The sequence below is a fragment of the Penicillium psychrosexuale genome (assembly GCF_028828465.1).
Source record: "Penicillium psychrosexuale strain IBT 29551 chromosome Unknown utg000002l, whole genome shotgun sequence".
Taxonomy (NCBI): Eukaryota; Fungi; Ascomycota; class Eurotiomycetes; order Eurotiales; family Aspergillaceae; genus Penicillium; species Penicillium psychrosexuale.
In genome coordinates, this window is record NW_026643187.1 from 2,072,677 (window position 1) to 2,089,617 (window position 16,941).

At 48.9% G+C, this 16,941-nt stretch overlaps 6 protein-coding genes across 6 annotated transcripts; 3 read left to right on the forward strand and 3 right to left on the reverse strand.

Moving 5' to 3' along the window:
- Positions 1–389: 389 nt before the first annotated feature.
- Positions 390–2,131, forward strand: N7518_001930 (fatty acid desaturase; the record flags this gene model as incomplete). The annotated part of the gene is made up of 2 exons (XM_057182858.1): positions 390–592; positions 664–2,131. 2 exons carry the CDS (start codon positions 390–392, stop codon positions 2,129–2,131), a joined length of 1,671 nt encoding a protein of 556 aa, XP_057044308.1.
- Positions 2,132–3,003: 872 nt separating this feature from the next.
- On the reverse strand, positions 3,004–5,031 carry N7518_001931 (putative serine/threonine protein kinase (Nrc-2); the record flags this gene model as incomplete). The annotated part of the gene is made up of 3 exons (XM_057182859.1): positions 3,004–3,863; positions 3,936–4,109; positions 4,170–5,031. The coding sequence occupies 3 exons, from the start codon at positions 5,029–5,031 to the stop codon at positions 3,004–3,006; spliced, it is 1,896 nt and encodes a 631-aa protein (XP_057044309.1).
- Positions 5,032–5,874: 843 nt separating this feature from the next.
- N7518_001932 (uncharacterized protein) lies at positions 5,875–8,737 on the reverse strand (the record flags this gene model as incomplete). The annotated part of the gene is made up of 4 exons (XM_057182860.1): positions 5,875–6,355; positions 6,412–6,714; positions 6,769–8,479; positions 8,656–8,737. The coding sequence occupies 4 exons, from the start codon at positions 8,735–8,737 to the stop codon at positions 5,875–5,877; spliced, it is 2,577 nt and encodes an 858-aa protein (XP_057044310.1).
- A 309-nt stretch (positions 8,738–9,046) lies between these two features.
- Positions 9,047–10,780, reverse strand: N7518_001933 (uncharacterized protein; the record flags this gene model as incomplete). Its single annotated transcript, XM_057182861.1, has 1 exon — positions 9,047–10,780. One exon carries the CDS (start codon positions 10,778–10,780, stop codon positions 9,047–9,049), a length of 1,734 nt encoding a protein of 577 aa, XP_057044311.1.
- Positions 10,781–12,258: 1,478 nt separating this feature from the next.
- Positions 12,259–15,364, forward strand: N7518_001934 (uncharacterized protein; the record flags this gene model as incomplete). Its single annotated transcript, XM_057182862.1, has 6 exons — positions 12,259–12,346; positions 12,489–12,976; positions 13,041–13,694; positions 13,752–14,153; positions 14,177–15,000; positions 15,316–15,364. The coding sequence occupies 6 exons, from the start codon at positions 12,259–12,261 to the stop codon at positions 15,362–15,364; spliced, it is 2,505 nt and encodes an 834-aa protein (XP_057044312.1).
- A 126-nt stretch (positions 15,365–15,490) lies between these two features.
- Positions 15,491–16,414, forward strand: N7518_001935 (putative TFIID and and SAGA complex TAF10 subunit; the record flags this gene model as incomplete). The annotated part of the gene is made up of 2 exons (XM_057182863.1): positions 15,491–15,769; positions 15,974–16,414. 2 exons carry the CDS (start codon positions 15,491–15,493, stop codon positions 16,412–16,414), a joined length of 720 nt encoding a protein of 239 aa, XP_057044313.1.
- Positions 16,415–16,941: the final 527 nt, after the last annotated feature.

Genomic DNA, 16,941 nt, shown 5'->3' on the forward strand with positions numbered 1-16,941 from the left:
ATAGTTGACGAGATACGCGTATGGACCATATTTCATCTTCGCCACAGTGTCACACTGCTTCATCCAATTGTGACACGTTACTCACCCCGACCTTCGCTGTCCATTCCCCATGGAGTTCTCCCGTGCCCACATCTCGGTTGGACAGCCCAATTTACACTGCCCCTTTGTCTCTGTCTCCTGGGTCGAGAGGAACGGGACGTCTTAGCGCTACGGCGCTATGCAAGTGTAGGTAACCCAATAGATTAATGTATTCATCGCGCGAATAAAAAAGCAAAAGGATATGTCCCCGAGATTGATTTATTATAATCGTCTTCACGCCACATCCTTCTTCCATGTACAACCTTCTGACCTAAACAACTATCGGTCATATCTCATCGGATTCTTATCAAATGAGTGAGATGTCCACCCCAGCTCGGGCTAGGGACAATGTCTTCTCAAGACGTGAGATCGAGGGCATGCTTGCTGAAGGAAAGTTGATTATCATTGTCGACGGCAATGTTCTCAGACTAGATTCCTGGATTAAATATCACCCTGGAGGTGATATGGCTATCAAACATATGATTGGCAAAGATGCCACGGACGAAGTGAATGCGTGAGTCTCTCTAACACCTCTCTATTCTTGTCCAATTCAATTTGCGCATTATTCTAATAGCCTTCTGAAAGTCTCCATTCACAGGAAGCCCGTCAGCGCATGAGCAAATTCCAAATCGGCCGAATCGAGGGCCGCTGGACCAACTTCCTGCCTCCCATCCAAGGTGGCGAGTTCCGCCCATTAATCGAAAATGAGATCGACGAAGAAGACCTGGTTCTCTCAGAGACATCAAGTGAAGAGAGTTCAGCACCACCATCTCCCATCTTCGAAGCCGAAGACGAAAGATTGGGCCTAAGACGCAGGCTTTCAGTATCAACAATATCCTCTGCAATCAGCGCTGTTTATCCGTCAGAAGAAACTAAACCACGAGCCTACGTGATCGATGCTCGAACTCAAGAGGAGATTGAGTTGGATGCATCCAAATACCCGCCTCTCGACGCAGAACACCAAGAATATATCACAATGAGATACCGCGAGCTGCACCAGCGTATCCGCGCAGCAGGGCTATACAACTGCAACTACACAGCCTACGCTATCGAGATCTCTCGCTACACCCTCTTCTTTGGGCTGTTTGTATTTTTCCTCAAGCATTCCTGGTTCGGCCTGTCTGCCTTCTTCCTCGGCTGTTTCTGGCACCAACTTGTCTTCTCCGCTCATGATGCCGGCCACATGGGCATCACGCATAACTATCAGATTGATACCACCATCGGCATGATTATCGCCGATTACCTAGGCGGCTTAAGCCTAGGCTGGTGGAAGCGCAGCCACAACGTCCACCACATCGTAACCAACGCTCCCGAGCACGATCCCGATATCGAACTGATGCCTTTCTTCGCGCTATCGCACCGCTTCTTCAGCTCGCTCCGCAGTACCTACTACGACCGCATCATGGAATACGATGCAGTGGCCAGGGTCACCGTCAAATACCAGCACTATCTGTACTACCCTATCCTTCTCTTCGGCCGTTTCAACCTCTACTTCCTCAGCTGGGAGCATATCATTGTCGGCCGCGGACCGAAACACGGTGCGGGCTGGTGGCACCGCTGGTTTGAGTTCGCCGGCCACATCTTCTTCTGGATTTGGTTCGGGTATGGCGTTGTCTGGTGTAGCATTCCGACCTGGTTCAACCGCGTCGTGTTCGTTCTGATCTCGCATATGGTGACTTCGCCGCTGCATGTACAGATTACGCTGTCGCACTACGCCATGTCCACTGCTGATCTTGGCCCGCTGGAATCTTTCCCCCAGAAGATGCTCCGTACTACTATGGACGTCGACTGCCCACCTTGGTTGGACTTTTTCCATGGCGGTCTCCAGTTCCAGGCCATTCACCATTTGTATCCTCGTATCCCGCGGCACAATCTTCGCAAGACGCAGCAGTTCGTTCGGGAATTCTGTGAAGATGTGAACATTCCGTATGCGGTCTTTACCTTCTATGATGGCAATAAGGAGGTTATTGGCCGTCTCGCTCACGTTGCCAGACAAGCGAAACTCTTGGAAGAGTGCCGGAAGGCTTATGCGGCAGATCCTCATTTGCATTGAAGATGTTCGCTCTAATAGAGTTGAGCTTTTGAGATACCCATTATGTTGTTTGTATTATTTTGCAAATTGAAATCGCTTGGAATTGTGATACATCCTTTTTTCTCCTTTGAATTCTCACTTTATTGTGATCTATCTTATGGAGACTTGATTTGCATCTGTCAGTATTATACCTGTGTTTGACATTGCTCGCTGTTTACATGGTGTAAATGATAGGCGCACCTACTTGGCAGAGACAATTAAATGACATAGAGGATCATCATGTATATTGAAACAAAAGCCAAATGATGAAATCGCTTCGAGTTTCGTATACATAGCTTGACAGCAGAGGTTATCTTGAAAACGTAAATTTGAGATTGAAAACAGCACGCAGCAATCGAGTTAGCCCGAAAAAGCAAATCCGTAACGCCGTCCGCTGCGAAATAGGATGAAAAAGCAAATATATAAGACAGTTTTCAGGGAGACGCGCAAAGAAAAGAATACCAACAGCTCAGAGGTCGTGACACAAACCATGAAGTCAGCAAACGGTTTGTGTCGATGCTATGTTGTGCCTGAATTGAAGGCAACCAAGAGTAATCCAAGGCTCTAGGATGTGAAGAAAAATGCAATATGCAAAGCAACTGGCAAGCAATAAGGCATAATGACAATGTGATGAAAGGAAAAAAAGGGGAGAAAAAAAAGCTTGAATAGATCCACCAAGAAAAAGTCCCGAAACACTCCATACACCCAGCAAGGATTGCAATGGAAGAAGAATAGCAGCATCTAAATACAGTCGTTAATGCATCATGGTCGTCTGCGAGCCGACACACATACGGCTGTTTCCCTCGTGTATCGGACAAAAGAAAACAAGTGACAAAACGTGAAGAGCACAGGCTTTACATATCACCCTCGTGGTGAAGGGTGACACTGTTGAACTCCTCGAAGGGATCGTTGAGTTCGCCGTTCGGAGTTGCGAGGCCTGAATCCATTGGGACGCCCTTCATCCTGGTAGAATCGGTGCCGCCAATATCTACGCTAGCGCTCTCCTTGACATTACGGAAATTCACCGTATCCGTGCCGGCACGACCCTGGTGCGGAATCATAGGCGGCTTCATGTGACGAATAAGGGCCCATTGGGTCTGTCGGAAGAAGGGATGAGCCTTGACATCAGAGGCACCAGCGCGAGCTCCTAGGCGCTTAGTCTCATCCTTGATCAGCAGTTTGCGGATCAGAGACTTGCACATGGTCGATGTCGGCTGCGCACCCGAGTGCTCTGGAAAGTTCACCTCGTCCCGCAGAATGCTAGCAAACGTCGCGTTTCGATTCTTGCCCTTGAATGGAGTAGTGCCGTACAGCATTTCATAAATCAGAATGCCCAGGGTCCACCAATCAACGGCGCTGGTGTGACCGCAACCCTTGATCACCTCAGGTGCAATATACTCTTCCGTCCCGACAAAAGAATTTGTGCGGAAATCGGCAATACATGACTTGGTATCAATCGTAGGCAAGCCGGTATTGGAGTTTCCACCACTGCGTGCAGGAATCATCGTCGGGGCACCCCCAGGTCCAGATTGCTTTGACAGATCGAAATCAGAAAGCATGATATGACCAGACTGGTGAAGAAGGATATTTTCCGGTTTTAAGTCACGGTAGATGAAACCCATGAGATGGAGATATTCCAGCGCAGCAATAACCTCTGCGGCGTAAAAGCGAGCTGCATCCTCGGAAATACTTTTGCCGGGGCGGGTTTGCAGGGCTAAAAATGGACAAGTCAGCAAGGGATTCAAGAAGATGATGATCTCGAAAATGGGATAAAAGGTGAACACACTCCTGAAGAACTCGCCGCCACTACAGTACTCCATACAGAGATACAAATAATCCTCTGATTGGAAAGAGTGATATAGGGTGACAATGAACGGGTGGTTGCTCGTAGCCAGAATCTCTTGTTCGGCCAAAGCTCGTTTAATCTTGTTCCGTTTGATCATCTCCTTCTTGCTCAAAACTAGCCGCAAGTCAGTAAATGGCATCAGACAGTCACCGGTATACAAGAGAGAAAAAGTACCTTTCATGGCATAAAGACGGCCCGATTTCTTCTCGCGCACCAGGTAAACTTTGCCAACATCACCCTTGCCGATCAATTTGATCTTGTCAAAGCTAGCAGGGCCGACTTCTACATTTCGAACTTTGATGGAGTTTGAACTATAGGTGCGGCGGAAAGCAGCGTTACTGTTGTAATCTGAGCTGACTGAAGGTATCGCCAGATTAGAATGGTCGCTGCCTGGATCTGCAAAGCCCATTGACCCGCCCGACTTTTCCACCAGGGGCTCCTTGCCCAGTTGTGCTGTTTGAGGACGGCCACCCTGACCACTTGTAAATAGGCCTTGGGCATTCGGGGCAGAAGCCACACGTCGTAACTTGCGCGCTAGTTCCTCTTTGTTTGCAGTGGTCGCCTGTTCTACTGCCGAGACCCCCGTGACTTGCAACTCAGGGGTGTCAGGAGGAGAGGACGGCACTGACCCATCGTTGCGATGTCGCAATGCTGGCTGACCCTGGTGGGCAAAGTATGGGTTGGCGGATGCGGTAGGCGACATCGCATCGTCCAGTGGATTACCTTCACTAGCCACGGTTGTTGATCGATTGCGGCCTATGCCTGGCAGGAATCGAGACTGCCGGAAAGCAGACTTCTCGTTCTTGGCCGCCCCATGATTATCCCGTTCGCGTTCGCGTTCGGAACTTCCAGAGGGGTTGGGATGGGGAGAGGAGTGGCTACTTGAACTGTTGATACGAAAAAAGTTCTTAATCCTCGTAGGCAAGTGACTAGACTCGTTGGAGTGTTTTCGTGTGGGAATGGAGAGAGCGGGGAAATTCCCGCGCTTCTCATTATTTGTCACCGCCGGCGGACTGGAGGCAAAGAGCTGCGTCATATTGGGTGGGTCGCCGAAATCAAAATCGAGACCGAGATGACAGTCACCTAGGACCTAATCCGAAGGGTGGAAAAGCAAGGTGTGAAGCGGACGAAAGGGCGGTAATCTTCAAGATGCCAAGTGCCGGCTGGGATATAATCGCGCGGGGGGTCAATTGTTAGTAAGAAGCGGTACAACCGGGGCTGTCCACCCAAAGAGCTGAAAAGGAAAAAGCCGCGATAACTGGGCTCATGAATAAGACAACATGTCAGAACAAATAAAGAATGAAGATCAAGAAATGAGAAGCCAGTGGGAAAAGAGGGAGGCAAGGAGGAATTGGAGTGGAGAAGGACCCGTGGACGCGGAGGCCAAGGCTTAGTCATCTAAAACCAATTCACCGGGCAGTGTACGTACAATGTCTACTATCTACGTCTGAAATGTTGAGAATAGTTGAGAAAGGGTGATAGAATTACTCTGGAAGATCAATTTGAAAAAAATCATCCCAATATGACTTCACCTTGGTCCAAGGGGTTCTGAATAACCCAAGGAATTAGGACTAAGGAACTGGGTGGCGACATGCCGAGTATAAATAACTACATGTATCTCTACAATGTACAGCACGTGATAGTTATACACTTCATTCCTCCGGAAGAATATCAATACATAATAATATTGTACAGATTCATGTTTCAATCCCCTCAAAATCGTTTCCTCCCTTGACTCAAACTTGGTCCATGTTTCCCACCCTTTTTTTTTGCTTTTTTCTGCCTTTTCTGCCTTCATCTGAAACACTTCGGAGACTTCGGCACACATACATAGGCCTGGGCTCAAATCCGCAACGCCCAACGCCATGGTTGCTTGGTATCAGTTTTGAGCATGCGCATTGATTCTGCTGGTGTTCACAATAGCGGGTGCGGTATGTCTGACACTGGCATTGATCAACTGCGAGGAATACCCAGACAGGTAATTGGTGTTTTGCTGGCTGTCTGGTGTCTCGAAACCGAGAACAAGTGTTGTGGGTACTTCATCTCTCAAATCTTCAATCAATCTCGATGGATTCGTGAGCGAGCGACCGGCTTTCTGGACATTTTCACGTGCATCATGCCGTCGACGGGCATCCAGACTCGATGAGATCATACGAGACCCAACGCTGCTGAGACCACCTGCAGGTACATAGTGATTACGGCGGACACTCGACCTTGAAATCGCCCTGCTCGGCCTACACTGGGACAATGGGCTATCCCTGCCGAATGCGCTAATCCGAGACAATAGGGGTGCATCCGACATGTCGTCGGGGTAATCCCCTCCAAAGCTGTTCATTGTCAGAGTGAAGCTCCCACTGCGGCTATTATTTGTTAAACCCGGCGCTTTGCACAAGTAAGTGAGTTTGGATAGGCTTACCTGTGGTTCATGCCATGCTCCGATTGTTCGGTGGAGCGTCCTCTCCGTTCACTGGGTCCTTCCACTTCAACGACAAACATATCGAAAAATTCCGTCGGAATGAGAGACGATTGGTGGTCAAACAGTTCAGTACTTCTGTGCTGCCGATCAAAGGAAACTTCTGAGAGCATCTCTTCATTCAACCTCGGTCCTAGGCTAGAATCTCTTCTTGTCTGTTGTTCGTCATCTGAACCGCCCGAAACTGATGCACCGCGGGGCTCATTATGGAGATGCTGAAGCCCAACCAGAGTTGTATCTTCATTGCTGTAGTTCTAGGAATTAGTATTATCCAAGTGCTAGTCTTGGGCAAGAACTTACATGGTAGTCGCGAGGCTTGGTGAATGACTCCTATCATTTCCAGCCATGTTGGTTAGTTCGGCGACGTGCTCTTCGTGGTCAATTTCAGTAATCGAATGCAATGCCGATCTGAAATTGGAGACGTTTCGGCCGAAGTTCCGAGGCAAAGTATTGCTGATACGACTTCTGTTTCCGGGACGACGTTCTGTCCATGTCTCCGGGGGGATCCATGATATGATTCCGTTGTGTTCCATCTCAGAACCCATTTCGGGAGAGAGTTGAATGTCCACGCGGCTGTTGGCGTCAAAGGACGGGTCATTGTATTTTGTAGGCACGTTGCCGCCTGTCCCATTCGCATCATGAAACAACTCTGATCTTCTATCGACCTGAATCTGATTGAAGAATGAGTCGCTTCTGTTTCTATTGCGGTCTTCATTTACATCATCACGAATCCACAAATCTGAGCTTCCATCAACCTGCATGTTACCAAGGTCTGAGTTGTTCCCATTTGTGTGGCTTGTTCCATTGTAGTTTTTGTTTGCTGCTGTTAATTGTTTCCTCTGGATTTGGATGGGATGGCCAGTGTTTGGGTCAATAATATCAACCCCACGATTGATATTGGCACGCTCAACCTCATTGGTACCATCAGTCGACTGGTTATCATATGAACCACCATTGGTCGCTCTTCCGGTTTGCACGGTAATACCTTCCGGATCATTGGAATTGTTCACGCTAGCCGCCCCCGGATAGCCCATGAGCATATCCCATTGATCAAGAGCGCTGAGAACTCTTGCCCGTTCGTTGATGTTGTAAACGCGCAGATTATAACAATCGTCGCTGGGTGGAATCTGTGGATTTAACGCGATAACTTCGTTAACCTCCTCCAGAAATCTTTCATGGTTTTGGACTTTTTCCATCAGTCGTGACTTTGCCTCAATCATGGTATCAAGGCCGAACGCGTATGCCACTCTTACAAATCCAACATAAAAGTCGCAGTCCGGCAAAATAGCAAACGGCGGGCACATGTTTAACATCATACGCACAATTGCAGCATCATCAAGGTTGATAAGACTCATGATCAGGCCCCATCGTGTCTGGCGCTCCTCGGCCAGACGGGCAGGCTCATGGCGCACTGTGCTTGGATTACGGCGAACGAACTCGATTTCGTCTACTCGCTCAATCCATTCAGCATATGGATTGTCTGATTCCATTAACTGGGAAACGGTCAAATCCCGTGAGCCGACGGGAGCTGCGAACTGGGATGTGCTTTCCAGAAAAGGCGACGGCAACCCCTCGTGCAAGTTAATATCGGACGCTGTGGAAGAATGGATGATTGTAAAGCTCTCTTGTGTTGCTTGGTCCTGAGTCGCAGGTTGACCATCAACAAAGACAACAAATTCGTCGTCATTCATTGGGGTCATTGACATGGGTGACGAGCCACTAAAACGGGGTGATGGCCGTGATGGCTCCATTGGGACGATTCTTCCCCCAGCGGTGACCCGCTGGTGTTTCGGGGAAGAGTGCTTCTTCAGAAATTGGGCAAACCCTGCGTCATTCGTGGGCAACACAGGCTCAAAGGACTTTTTGCTTGTGCGAGTCGGGCGATTCTTGGATGCTTTCGATGCTAGAGTTTTGTTCGGTCGGGATAACCTAGCTGACTCTTTAGTCGGCCGATTTCTCGGGTTTTCTGAAAGGATAGGCTTCTTGCTTCGATCAAGACGCGCTCGTCTGCCTGTGGCGATGGTCAGCAAGTTTGCTTTTATTGGGTTATACAGACTCGATAGCCCTGAGACCCACGACAGGTCAGCTTGGTGTACTGGAACCCAGTTCGCACCAGTGATCCAATCGAATGTTTGTCTCTTTAGGGAAGATCATTGATCAAAAGCGTCGTCACAAAGGGAAACTCACAGTGTCTTGCTTCACTTGTCCACTTGCAGTGCACACCTGTGTCCTGGCACAATGCCAATAGTGTTGGCAAGTTATACTTCATTTTGTTCATGGGGATGAAATATTTACCTGTAAGAACAACAGAAACGAAAGACTTCGATAAAGAAAGGAATTGTTGAGGGGATTCGGGTGGAAGGTACAGGGTCAATGAAGAAGGAACGAGGGCTCGAGGCTATTCAGAACAGATAGAGACCTGGGTCACGAGGTCTATACTCGACGCGTCTAGCACGCGTCGATATTGGCCAGTAGCCCTAAACAGGAAGGAAGGACACTTGAGGAAGGCAGAGACAGAAGACAACAAATTCGAAAACGAAAGAACTCCCGTCTAAAAATACGGTTACAACATAACAGCCTATACACTCTCCCGGATTTTCACAGGTTGAAGGCCACTGTGTACACCCCAATAATCCCCATTTTCCTCAGAAGGTGACATCACTTCCATGCCATCGGCTTCAATATTCCCAATCTCTTTTTTTCCCTGCCTCATCTCCCAGCTTCCGGTACGTTCATGTCCCTGTACAGCCACTCCAACTCCAGCGGCGAGATCACTGGATGCTTGCGTACTATCAGTCTTGGAGTTTCCCCATATGGGTTCACTGAACGACACATCGGTATCACTAGCAAGTTTACTAGGACCTTTGAACCCTCCCAAGCTTCCTTTCTTGGGGTATCTTCCTTTGCGAGCACGACATATGAGGAACACAATGACTGCTGTAAGTCCAATGACAGCGAGCATTGTAACAGCACCAATGACTCCGGCTACAGCGGGAGCCAAACCTCTATTCTTCTTCGGCTGAGATACGGTCTGGTCTAACACTCCATTGCAGAACACAGTTTCAGCGTTGCAGCGTAGGCACCATTCTTCGGTTGATGCCAGGGCAAATGTCTCCAACTCGGAATGAAACTCAGTATATGTGATTGACGCACGACTAGGGCCGTGTCCAAAGAGGGAATACAGTTCGAAGTCGGTGGTGTTGTCGGTCCCATTGTGAAGCAAGAATCTCACGTACAAATTGTCGATCCCAGGGTATGATGGGTACAAGTTGCTGCTGTTCTCGTAGCTGTACAGCTCGAAAACAAAAGAGCCACCTCGTACCAAGCGGGAGAAGAAGTTGGGTTGATGCTGGTTTGCGAGTCCCAACAGAGACGACAGGGCAACAGCTGGCTCATCACCACCGAACAACAGAGTCATCTTCTGCCGGGTGCCACCTGCCTGGATGTTCAGATCGAAGGCTTCTAGAATGCTCGATGCCAATGTCTGCCCGGCAATTGGGCTAGCTACTCTGATCGCAGACCCGCTGGAAGATGATTGTTGGCTGTTGGTGCTCCATACGTACTGGTCCGCTAGCGAGCGAGCACGGATGATGTCGGCGTGGTTCAGACTTTCCAACAAGCTGTCATTATGCACAACTTCATAATCCAAATATTCCGAGATAGCAACGGCATTTGTGTAAGTTGCGGAAGATTCATCGTAGGCTCCAGACAATGCCAGTTTCCATAGTTTTCTATAAAAGGCGTCTGTGTCTCGTGTGATATCCTGGACTTCGTTACTGCCACGGTATTCGCCTTCGGCGGCATTATACATGTCACACATCGCCTGACCTTCAATCAAAATAGACTGAGGGTCTGCATTACCGACCGTGACAATCCGAGGGTATTGGTATCCGTTCAATGGCGCCTGTGTAAACGATCCGTTCGCAATTTGGCTGCTCGGTATGTTCATTGAGCCCAATGGTGGGTATAGACCCTGCATGAAGGCTTGGGCGGAACCAACAATGTTCTGGTCCGTTGCCGAGAGCACAACCACATCGTTTGAGTCCAAAATTATTGGGGATATGTTCTGGATTATAGTATTAGATCCTCCAGACACATAGCGATAACGGAAATCTGATGCCGCCGTGGCGAGTTCGTTGGCTCCGTAGTCGGTCAATGTTCGAGAGCTGGTGAGCTCACTGGGCTTGCTGTCTCCGTAGACGGTAAATGCAAAGACTCCCCACACTTTCTGGATGGATTGGGAGTCTTGAGCAGAAACCATTACCGGGCCCTGAAGGGCCAGGAGAGTGATGAATAGGCTGTACATCAACATGGTCTTTCAAGCATCAAAGAACAGCAGGCCTTGACTGGATGGATGGATTGATTGACTAGCTCTACAAACTACGGGGGCAACCTCTTTGTAGTAAAGAAACTCGGACGTCCATGGTCCAGGCCTCGAATGGTATGGTAGTGTTAGGGTTACGAGGATACCAGGGAACCAGACTGTGAGATATCCGCTTTCAGGAGCCGGTAGTACTGTTGGTAGACATACTGGCTTTCTATTCGCGAATATCAAAACTCAAGGCACTCCAAGCTTTCGGGTTCTTCGGATGGTGGGGAGCAGCTGAATCTTGACGACACTATTAACCTTGCGTGGATATTCATCACAGCTCAATTTTTTTTCATACAATTGGTAGGCTCAAGGTTGCACACAACTCATACCCAGGTGGAATAGAATTGATGACGCGCACAAATTATCCGCAAGGAGAGAGTCGATGGGACTTTTATATACACCAGTTCTACATATATACCTAGGTCATAATCTAGGAATTGAAGATGATAGTATACAGAATGATAGAATGCTGTTTACGGAACAAAATTCCGTCGAAAGATTATAAGTAGCGTACATGTAGGCATCACTAGTGAGCAAATCGCCAAATGTATACAAAGTACGCTAGTCTTAAAACGGAACTAGCCCCCTGCCCCAAGTGAGGTACCTTGTTGACCTACAATATACGGAGTACAGGTACATACCATAGGTCTCTCTGGATATTGTGATGATATCTGCATACGTGGGTAGTATTTTCTTTTATACAAGCCAGTCTGAGCCAGTTTGAACCAGTTTGAGCCAAGAAGATTAGTAAATCTGGCCCACCCTCAGCGGCCTCGGAGATCATCCAGATTTTGATATTCTGTAGGAACTCAAGATCATAGAGGTAGAGATAGAGACGATGTCTCTATGTACTCGACGGAACAATTGATTGCCTCATTCTCCTAGAGAAGATATTCATCTCCTTTTCCCCGAAAGACCCGTGGACTGTCTTTCTTCTAATACCTGGGCAGAATACCGAAAAATCCTCAGCAAGAGTCACTGGGCTATCGTAGATCTGATAATTGATATTATTGAATAAGAGACGGGTTTCATGCCAGGCATATAAGGTAGAACAAGTTGATGATCGTTCGAGACCTAAAATATTAATACGAATGATGTACCTTTTGCATGGTGAACACACGAAAAAGGTACTTATGAATTGACGAGATAAACACACGCACATTTATACACTCAACCACGCAACTTCCGCCAAGGTTTCCTTCTTCCCTCTCCCCATTTACCTTCCTTCCACGAACCTCCACGCATACAATTTTTTGATGCCCACGCTTCCACCCATCACCTCCGAGATTTCTACCGCCCGGCAGAAAAATCATATTTTGCTCCTCCATCCTTCTTCCGCAAGCCCTACAAATGCGCCCTACCCCTAAGCCCTCATTTCTGCTCTCGGAAGTTGATACCCCGACAGGCGCTTATTCCAAATGGTCGAGACTCGAGGCGCGCGGCCATCATTCGATGGCCAGGAAACATCCGACTTTCCTCCCTTCCCCTCTGATGGAGGTGACATTGGTAAGTGTTCTCTTCAAGCGCCTCATCCGATCGTCCCGTTCACCAGCCTCGACCACCCCCACCCATACCTATCACCCTCATCGCCAATGGGACCTCAATATAACTCTAGAATCAATACTCACCATTTAAATCTGTATCACAGACCAAAAAGTGTCTCATTCCCTCGACGATGAGGAGCATGGATCGCCTCCGGCGGCCAAGAAGCGCCGTACAGGCGATAGCTCCAACGGTGATATTTCTCTGCCCGACGGAGTCATCTTGATGGCCGATCAGCATGGCCCTGGTCACAAAATTGAAGAAGAATTGGCCTCGGCTCTTGGCGAAGGTGTTATTGATACAGTTGAGCAGAACGTCCTCGATGTGAACCAAACTCTTCAGCATGGCACTCACAACACCCATGATTCCTCTACAGAGGTCGCCACTACCCAGGACGGCAACTCTGATCTCAATCACGATGTGGCTACAATCATCTCTGAAATCATGGATCACACAGAGCGTCAGGAGCAAACCGTTGCAATGGGACCCCAAGAACTACCACCGTCGAATGATTTCCCAGGAGCCAGAGGTTTTGCTTTCCTCAAGGCCAACTCTCACCTCAAGATTCAGAGTCTCCCTATCTTGGATAATCTTGTGAGTTGAATTGATACTATTTACGCGATCTCGGCTTCCTAACATCTGGTCAATCATCTCCTAGTCGACGCAAATCTTGTCATTCCTTTCCAAGAACACCTACCAAGACCTCACTGCTATGGTTTCCGAACCTGACTCCGAAAATGGCCAAGCATATGCCACCATGCGCTCCTTATTTGACCACACAAAGCGAGTCTACACCGTCAAGCACTCATTCCTTCAGCCTACGGACCTTGAAATCACAGACCCTTCTCAAATTGATGTCATTCGCAAAGCGAACCTGGCGTCCTTTGTCTCGAGTATCTTCGGGTCTCAGGAAATTGGGTTTGCGGACCTCAATGATCATTTCTTAGACGTGTTTGTCCCTGAGGGCGGTCGTTTACTGAAGGTCCAAGGTGCTTTGTACCTCGAACTCAAGACACAGGCTTTCATCGCAGCCATGCATAACAAATCTCTCACCCGTACACAGCTCCTCTACAATCTGTTCCCGGACGACATGGAACAACGGTTGTTGGCGAGACGTCCTGGTACCAGGCAGCTGGCACCATCTGAGACAGATTTCGTGAACCGTCTCACCTCTCGCCGTGACATCCTTCTCAATGAGATCAACAATGAGGAAGCGCTGAATGCCCTGCCGGATAAGTATCACTGGGAAGATTTCCTCCGAGATCTCAGCTCCTACATTTCGAAGAACTTTGACGCCATCAATACCCAACAGGTTCGTTTGTTGCCCTTTATCTTCCTCAAAGATTATGTTTATGCTAAAATCATCTAGGGAAAGAAAGCCGTCAAGGGACGTCAGCCCTCGAGTTCAAATGGCGACGCCCATGAGTCACCCAACACCACCCACCAGGGTCAATTCGCACTCAACCAACAAGTTGAAGTCCCAGTGGACCGAAACATGCATGGCGACCTTGTCGCACGTGCTGCCCGAGCTGCGCAGATTGCTCTACAGGGCCATGGCCTCCGACGCTCTCAGCAGCAGTCGCAACAACAGCATCAGCAACAACCCCAACAGACCCAATCTCAGGCTAGTCCGTCGCCTCTACCGCAACAACCGCAACAACCCCAACAACCCCAGCACCAACAGCCGCCACCACAGCAGCCGCAGCAACAGACGATCCAACCTGATAATCAATATCTCCATGGCTACACTGCTGCACAACAATCGCAGCCAGTTCACCAACAATATCATCATAGTCCGACCCCCCTGGAGGTTATCAAACACAGCAGGCCTCCCCCTTAACTTTCCAGCAGAGCCCATTACAGGCCACCTTCCAGCAATACAACCCCAATGCAGCGCAAGCTATGCAAGCTAGAGCAAATGGCATGTCCTCCAACCATGGATACATGCCGGGGATTCCCCATTACTCTCAGTCACAGCCCACTCAGGTTCTCTACGAACGTGCCCGAATGGCCGCATCCGCAAAGTCTTCTCCGACTAGCCGTAAATCTGGCCTTCCCAGTCAACGTCGACCCTGGACCACTGAAGAAGAGAACGCGTTGATGGCCGGCCTAGACCGTGTGAAGGGCCCCCATTGGAGTCAGATTCTTGCTATGTTTGGACCTGGTGGAACGATAAGTGAAGCACTCAAAGATCGTAACCAGGTACAGCTGAAGGACAAGGCTCGCAACTTGAAACTCTTCTTCTTGAAGAGTGGAATTGAGGTCCCATACTACCTGAAGTTTGTCACCGGTGAATTGAAAACCCGCGCTCCTGCCCAGGCAGCCAAACGGGAAGCCCGTGAAAGACAGAAGAAGCAGGGCGAAGAAGACAAGGCCCATGTGGAAGGAATTAAGGGTATGATGGCCCTTGCTGGAGCTCATGGGGCACCCGTGTCGGGACACGATATGTCCGCCTCGCCTAGCCTTCCACCGGATGCTAACAGCCAGTCCGTATTTGATCAAACCGCGGAACAGAACCTCATGCAGACTCTGAGCCAGGAGGTACACGGAAGTCAGTACCCTCAGCAGCATGCTCAGCCAACTCCTGATCACATCGATCCTCATATGCAGTTGGGACAGTAGAGGATTGTAATATCCAACCATTTGTCTTATTGATTTAGCTTTTTGTCCGCAAGATTCATCATGAGAACTTCGGATTTGCAATTTCGTTTCGGAGTCTAGGGCTGGATTGTGATATTTGTTCCTTCGGGAACCACATTTGTTTTACTATGGGATTGCGACATTGCGCCGGACTGGGCGATTGCTTTTATTGCATCCCAATTGTATGAGTACATAGTGATACATTTCAAATGAATGATAATGAATAAAATAAACACACTCTTTAGATGTAGATATCTTCACATTACAATATATAACTATGCGTTGATACATAGCGTGGTAGTCGAGGTAGGTCATCAGATGGCCCGTGCACCACCCGTGTGACTTTGAATCTCCCTATAAACGAACGTATAACCGCCGCAGCCATTGATTGGCCTTGTACTTGGAACTCTGCAGCCCAGTCTCAATTAAAGGAAACTTGCAGGGGTTTTCCGCCGATATTTGCCCAACATGGCCGACTCTCAAACATCGCAACCTTCCCAACCCATACCCCAGAACGGATCACAAGAGCATCCCCCTCCGACCGAATCGGAAGATAACATCAAAACTGAGCCTGATCTTGATGTTTCCATCGAAAAAGACGTCGATATGAACACCGAGAATCAGGCCGAAGCGAACGCGAACGCCAGCGCGCCTGGCCAAGATCCCATGGCGCCCGCGCCAGAACCCTCCAAGAAGGAAACAAGCTTGCGCGAGTTCCTCGGCAAGATGGATGACTATGCACCAATTGTAAGTCATCTCTGAAACAAGACTGTAACCTCTCTGAGCTTCCCCTGATCGCCTGGTCACACGATGGACCACGGCATCCCCGCCACCATCGATCCATCCCAAGATATCGCGCAAGCGCATCGGAAAGCGAGACCCACGATATAAAACAAAAGACCCATCAGACAATCAAGGAAAAGCAAAAAACAACTGACCCTCGATCTCCAGATTCCCGACGCAGTCACTGCTCACTACCTCACCCTCGCCGGTCTCCCACCACCAGGCACAGGCCCCGGCCAAACCCCACCTCACCTGGCGCGACTCCTAGCGCTTGCTGCACAAAAGTTTGTCTCAGACATCGCAGCAGACTCGTACCAGTTTGCCCGAATCCGCGCCTCAAACAGCTCCTCCGCAAACAACCCCATCGGCAGTCTAGCAGCTGCGGCTGGTCTCGGTGCTCCGGCTAGCGCAGGTGGTGCCCCAGCTCCTGGCGGCGATGGTGGTAAGGGTAATAAAGCCGGCACTCATCTCGGTATCCAGCGGCCTGGATTTGGAGGTGGTGGTTCGGGTGGCTCTGGTCAGGGACGTACGGTGTTGACCATGGAAGACCTGGGGATGGCAGTCTCAGAATATGGAGTCAGCGTGAAGCGAGGCGAGTTCTACAGGTAGTACATTGATGGAAACTGGTCTTCGGGGCTTTGCATCATTTGTCTTTTGCATTTTCGGGCTTATGGCGTTTAGGTGTGCAAATGGTCCTGCGTGGCCTGGGATCATGACTGCATTGCTAGTCTGGGCTGGTGTCTGGGCGGATCCAATGGATGGCGTTTTCTCTTTTCCCTTAACTAACTTTTACTTACTAGAATCTGTGCCTGCAATGCTATAGGAACTAGTTAGGGAATGATATGAACATTTCCTGTGTGTTGCTGGCTTCGAATTGCGCATTAGAATCTATAAGAACACCGCAGATTGAATGAGGACTACTACTCGTTATTTGCCTTCCTATACAGGTTCTATTTGGGTATTGTATTCAAGTCGCATTGCACTTTATTCGCAGTTTAAATCTAGGAAAAAGAAAATTTTATATTGAACTCCGACCCAAAAGCAGCTAATGTCACAATGAATCCAACGATATATCTGTACATGGTGTCGCAAAATAAAGAGATGTAATGTAGCTCTCCTAGCACAAAGAAGTATCT